At 46.7% G+C, this 6481-nt stretch overlaps 1 protein-coding gene across 1 annotated transcript in view; it reads right to left on the reverse strand.

The window, feature by feature from the left end:
- Positions 1-1068: 1068 nt before the first annotated feature.
- LOC139638848 (probable ATP-dependent RNA helicase DDX27) overlaps positions 1069-6481 on the reverse strand; it is an 8246-nt gene continuing 2833 nt past the window's right edge. Inside the window, exons 2-8 of the mRNA XM_071512874.1 lie at positions 6411-6481; positions 5840-5927; positions 5645-5736; positions 4708-4828; positions 4254-4353; positions 1462-1574; positions 1069-1145 (exon numbers count right to left, since the gene is read on the reverse strand). The exon at positions 6411-6481 is cut by the window's right edge and continues 36 nt beyond it. Coding sequence (XP_071368975.1) covers positions 1069-1145; positions 1462-1574; positions 4254-4353; positions 4708-4828; positions 5645-5736; positions 5840-5927; positions 6411-6481 — 662 coding nt within the window. The remainder of the gene's footprint in view (positions 1146-1461; positions 1575-4253; positions 4354-4707; positions 4829-5644; positions 5737-5839; positions 5928-6410) is intronic.

The raw sequence follows: 6481 nt of genomic DNA on the forward strand, positions 1-6481 counted from the left end.
GAGTTTAACTTTCACATCTCTGATCTACCAATCAGAAGTTCCTAAAATCAGATATCAAATGCAAAAAAATGCCCCAGGGGCTCCAGGCTCAAACTGAAGCATCTGAGTCTTTCAACAGAAACATGAAATTCACTCCAGAGGAAATCTGCTCCATCCTGCAAACTGACTCCAGCTGTTTTACAATACATAATCAATAGTCAACTTATTAGGAACTGATAGATCATCAGAGCCTGATCAAATCTTTCAAATGAGTTTCTTTTGTTTGTTTTCAATTGTTTTGTTTAATTTTAATTTTAAAACTCAACATCTGGATATTCTGCATCCCGACATTAAACAGACAGTTTATTGGCTAAAACACTGAGTGGCAAGATGCTGCTGCAGGTTCATAAAGTCCTGATTCAGTCTGATACAGTCTGGAGATCCCTGAGGATCCCCACAAGAACCCAGAGGATCCCCACAAGAACCCCTGAGGATCCCCACAAGAACCCAGAGGATCCCCACAAGAACCCCTGAGGATCCCCACAAGAACCCCTGAGGATCCCCACAAGAACCCTCAAGGATCCCCACAAGAACCCTGAGGATCCCCACAAGAACCCTCGAGGATCCCCACAAGAACCCCTGAGGATCCCCACAAGAACCCCTGAGGATCCCCACAAGAACCCCTGAGGATCCCCAACCACTGGTCCTGTAAAATCATACCTACACTCTTAAAAAAAAGCTAAACAAAGAATGCTACTGAATATCAGTAAATGATCCAGAAACCAATTTTATCAGAAAGTATTCTTCAAAAATAAATCCATCCATTCTCTACCCGTTCTGACACACAGAACATCGTTTTTACTTCAGTAAAATTATCAAAACTTACAAATTGAATTTAAGGAGATTTTTGAACGTGACACTAAAATTCACCAGATCGTCGCAGGTCAGGTGTTCAATCATCAAAACTTTATTTAGAACATATTTCATGAACACATTACACAAAATAATATGCAAACAGAAGAGACAACATGAATTTAGAAAATTCAAAGTTTTTAAAGGAAAAAAACATTGAAAAGACACTGACATGTTCTAGCTAACTGTCAGCAGCGGCTTTCCAAACCGGTCCGGTCCGGTCCAGTCCTCATCTAGTCCGGTCCAGTCCTCATCTAGTCCGGTTCAACATGGCTGACGCTCTGGAACAGAGTGTCAGCCATGTTGTCTCAGTCTCCTGCAGTGTGGGACGCCCAGAGAGAGAGAAGCTCTGGACCTACTTGGATTTAGATCCGAACCCTCCTCCTCTTCCTCCTCCTCTTCCTCCTCCTCTTCCTCCTCCTCTTCCTCCCCCTCTTCCTCCTCCTCCTCTTCCTCTTCCTCCTCCAGCTCCTCTTCCTCCTCCTCCTCCTCCTCCTCCTCCTCCTCCTCCTCTTCCTCCTCCTCTTCCTCCTCCTCTTCCTCCTCCTTCTCTTCCTCCTCCAGCTCCTCTTCCTCCTCCAGCTCCTCTTCCTCCTCCTCCTCCTCCTCTTCCTCCTCCTCCTCCTCTTCCTCCTCCTCCTCTCCTGCTGAAGCCGAGCCGTTTCCGGTCTTCAAAGGAAGGTCTGCAATGCAACACACACACTTTAACAGCGCATCGCACACCTTCAATCAATCAATCAATCAATCAATCAATCAGTCAAACTTTATGTAGCACATTTCGTATTAAAATGCAATGCACTTCACATCAGAGCAATTAAGGGAAAAAAAAAATAATTTAAAGAAGCAAGTGAAAAAAGTAAAAATCAATAAACATGAAATGCTGATAAAATAAATGGTAAAAAGTTTTAAAAGCTGTGTGGGTCTGAGCGGATCTGAGCAGCAAGTCACTGATAAACTGAGTGAGTCCATGGAAGGATTGATAATCAGTAGAAAAATCTTAAAATCTGTTCCGACACTGCAGAGACTTTCAGACAGGAGGAGTGTGATCCAAACCTGCTGCTCAGTGTCAGCAGGACAGAGAAACGTCTGTTCAAGTCTCATCTCCTCCTGTCCAGAGTTTTATTTAGTGTCTTTCTGTCCATTCAAAGCTGCGTGTGTGTGTGTGTGTGTGTGTGTGTGTGTGTATGTGTGTGTATGTGTGTGTGTGGTGTCATGAACCAAAAACACTCTCAATCCATTTCTCCTCGTTCATTTTCCAGCATCTCTCTGAGCCTTACCAAGAACAGGCCGTTTCTGTCTCCGTGTCTTTAAGGCTCATTAATATTAACGACCCTCCGTTCCAATCGGCTAACCGTTTCCAGAGTGAAACGTGAGACGCCGCGGCCCGGCGGCTACAGGTAGGGAAAACTCTCCGGTAATAAACGACGACAACCGCTCAACCGCTTTGAAAAAAACACTTTGTTAGTCTATTATTTCTTACAAAAATGATAATGAGCGAACCTTTGTGACGCCACAAAGTTACGGAAGTCCAAACGGCTCGTTTAGAGGCTCGCTGCACTAATATGGATTGTGTGGATTTAGTTTTTCAGCTTTTCAGCAGTGGAGCTGGAACTTTATTTCAGTACAGAAACATAACGCACGGCCTCTCTGTGACGTTCTAACTCTGCTCACTTTACTGAGCATCCTGCAGCTCACTCTGACTCTCACTTCCTGCTACGCCACCTGCAGGTTACCCACAAGGCCGCCTTCTTAAAGGGGCAATAGAGCTATTCAAGTCATTTGGTGAAAATTCCTGTATTTTTTCATATCGCAATATAAACATCGAACAAAAAGTTCGGAAATTTGTGTTTGGTAGATTATTTCTCTGTTGTAACAATGCTTCTTGGCAATACATTTTATACTGTTGGAAAGCCTGTTTATTTCCCTTTTAAATGGAGCCTCATTTGTAAGGAACATGCATTTGTGGGATGAGCAGCACAGCTGAGTATGTGGGTTGCGCTCATGAAAAATTTGCCAAATCTTCTCTGCCAATGCCAAACAGCTTATTCTGCTGTTGCTATTGACTCTTGTTTTGAGCTTCCGGTCCCCCAGGTGCTGACAATCAGGTACCTGATTGGCACCTGATTGGCAGCACCTGTGAGCATGGGCCCTGCTACAGTGGTCAATTGGTGTCTGCTCCAAGAATCGGCATGCCACGTTTGTCTGATCTCGATAAGGCCTGTGCGATGGGGCGACTTCAAGCCGGTGTTCCACAAAAGCGAGTTGCGGCATTATTTGGAGTGAGCCATAGTACCATCTCCAAACTGAAGGCCAAGTTCCATGAAACGGGGGATGTCAGAGACAGACCGCGAAGTGGGCGTCCCAAGAAGACGACACCCCAAGAAGACGACACCCCAAGAAGACCGGTTCCTCACCCTTTCAGCACTTAGGAACCGTAGGCTGTCTTCTACAGATTTGCAGTCAAGGTCTGCAGGACGATATGGCACACGGCTCTCGGCCCAGACGATCCGGAACAGACCGCACGCGGCCGATCTCCGGGCTCATGGGGCTGCCAGGAGGCCCGCCATGACCGCCCTTCACCGTCAGGCCCGTTTGCGCCGGTGTCGGCAACACCTGCACCGGAACCTGAACATGTGGAGGAACGTTATGTTCAGCGATGAGTCCAGATTCTGCCTACGGAAGTTGGATCGTAGGGTCAAAGTGTGGAGAAGACGGGGAGAACGCTCTGCTGATCGCTGCACCGATAGAGTAACACCTTTTGGTGGAGGCGGTGTGATGGTGTGGGGCGGCATCTCCATCACTGGAAAAACGAGGCTCGTCATCATCGGAGGCGATCTCAATGCAGAGAGATATCGAGATGAGATTCCGCATGTTCCTTACAAATGAGGCTCCATTTAAAAGGGAAATAAACAGGCTTTCCAACGGTATAAAATGTATTGCCAAGAAGCATTGTTACAACAGAGAAATAATCTACCAAACACAAATCTCCGAACTTTTTGTTCGATGTTTATATCACAGAAGAAAAAAAATATTGCAATGTCAGTTTTTTCCAATATCATGCAGACCTAGTGACATCATCCTAACACTGCAGACCAATCCTGAGCCTGCAGACGACACATGAAGGAACAGTAAGGGGCCCAGAACCACGACTTGAGGCACACCACATGAAAATCATGATTTAACACACAACACACACCGCATCAAATCCTCACTACAGCAGACAGACAGACAGGCAGAGAGACAGACAGACAGGCAGAGAGACAGACAGACAGACAGTCAGACAGACAGACAGACAGGCAGAGAGACAGACAGACAGGCAGACAGACAGACAGACAGACAGACAGACGGACAGACAGTCTTACCCTGCTCTGTACTGCTTCAGAGCCTTGCTGCTGGTGTTGGTCAGCTCTTTATCAAACACAGACTTCCGGCCTTTCCCTGCTTTTCCTTTCTGATTGGCTGCTGAACACACAGACAGGGAGAGGCAGACAGACAGGTGGGCAGACAGACAGGCAGACAGGTTAGAGACTGGTTCAGTGGTAACAGTGTCTGTGGCTCAGAAATTAGAACTAAAGGTTCTTTAGCGTTCCTTAGCGTTCTTTAGCTTCTGGGCTGTTTCATGTTAAAATGTTAGAAAAGGCACCAATGAGACCAGCAGACTGAACCTGAACCCTCTTTCTTGTTGTCCCCTAAATGTCGTGTTGAAGAGGCTTTATAATGCAGTATAACATAAATGATCAAATCGGCGGTTCTCAAACTGGGGGTCGCGGCCCCCAGTTTAGCAGCAGGTGTGTGTGGCGTCTTGCTGCCTCTGACCTGCAGGCGGAGCCTCGTCCTCCATCATCGCTCTCGCTCTCTTCGGACGTCTCTCTCTCTTGGCCGCCCGCTCTGCAAACATCTGAGCCTTCAGGATCTCAAACTGAGCTCTGTCCTCCGCCTGGGAGAGAGAGAGAGAGAGAGAGAGGGAGGGAGAGAGAGAGAGAGAGGGAGAGGGAGGGGGAGAGAGAGAGAGAGGGAGGGAGAGAGGGAGGGAGAGAGAGAGAGAGAGAGAGAGAGGGAGGGAGAGAGAGAGAGAGAGGGAGAGGGAGAGGGAGGGAGAGAGAGAGAGAGAGAGAGAGAGGGAGAGAGAGAGAGACAGAAAGAGAGAGGGAGGGAGAGAGAGAGAGAGGGAGAGAGAGAGGGAGAGAGAGAGAGAGAGAGGGAGGGAGAGAGAGACAGAAAGAGAGAGAGAGAGAGAGAGAGAGAGAGAGAGAGACACTGAATGGGGTCCAGTCAGCCTTCTTCCAGTTGCCCTGGCAATAGAACCTCTCTCTATTATTCATACAGGTATTCTGAGAGGAGAGACAGATATATGTAATAATAATAATAATAATATTAATAATAATATAAGACATTACTGTATGCTGATGACTCACTGTTGTTTGTTTTGGACCTGCAGCTCTACCAAACCTACACTTTCATTACCGGGCAGCACAGGCTCAGACAGTCTACTGGGTCCAGTCCCAGAGATGGACTGGTGTCCCAGAGATGGACTGGTGTCCCAGAGATGGACTCTGGCTCTGGTCCCTCCAGCCCTCCTCAGTCCAGATGGGGGTTTTGGATTAATAGTAACTGTAATAATTGTAACTGTATGATTGATGTCTGTACCACAATCTTTTAATAAAAAAAGGGAAATGATAACCTCTAACCTTTGACCCCTCTCTTTGACCCCTGACCTTTGACCCCTCCCCTTGACCCCTGACCCCTCGCTCACCGTCAGCTCCTTCTTCTTTCCGTCCTTCAGGAACTTTTCTCTCTTCTTCTTCCCTCTCAGAGCCAAATCAAAGTCCTGCAGAGCCTTCGCCACTGGGGGGGGGGGGGGGGGGGGGGGGGGGGTGTAGGTTACTACATTATAAACAAACAAATGTTACAGTAGTAGTACTGCAGTACTGTGTGTACTTGTACTCACTGCGGTTCTTCTTCCTCTCCTGTTCAGTCTGGAACCAAACTCTCTGAGTCTGATCAGAGTCACACAGACGCTTCTGAGCCACGCTGAGCTGCACACACACACACACACACACACACACACACACACACACACACACACACACACACACACACACACACGCAAACGCAAACGCAAACGCACACACACAAACACATATTGGTAAAACTGACCAACAAAACACCAATTTTAACTTCCACAATATTTTCCCGAGTCACAAAACAATTTCATATAATTATATGCAATGTAATATTCATCAATAATAGTCTTACAATATCAATCTCATTACAGTTATTATTAAAGTTGTTATTATTATTATTATTAAAGCCCTGAGAAACTGGACTTTCCACAGTTGTTTATTTGGATCTAGACTCTGAGGAGGATCTGCAGTTTTACCCAGAATCCCTTGTTTGGACACATGACACCAGGATCCGTCACACGTAAACAATTCCTCATGGATATTCTAATCACAACAAATTTTGTAGCGATTTGTCTCTCTCTCTCTCTCACACACACACACACACACAGCAGGTACCTGGGCCTCGGAGGCGGCCAGCTCTCTCTCCTCTCTCTCCAGCTTCATCACAGAATAAACATCTTTCTCCA

This window comes from Centroberyx affinis, unplaced genomic scaffold (assembly GCF_046629955.1).
Source record: "Centroberyx affinis isolate AG114_WGS23_722 - 3 ecotype Tasmania unplaced genomic scaffold, CSIRO-AGI_Caff_v1 ptg006593l_1, whole genome shotgun sequence".
In the NCBI taxonomy this organism is placed as follows: Eukaryota; Metazoa; Chordata; class Actinopteri; order Beryciformes; family Berycidae; genus Centroberyx; species Centroberyx affinis.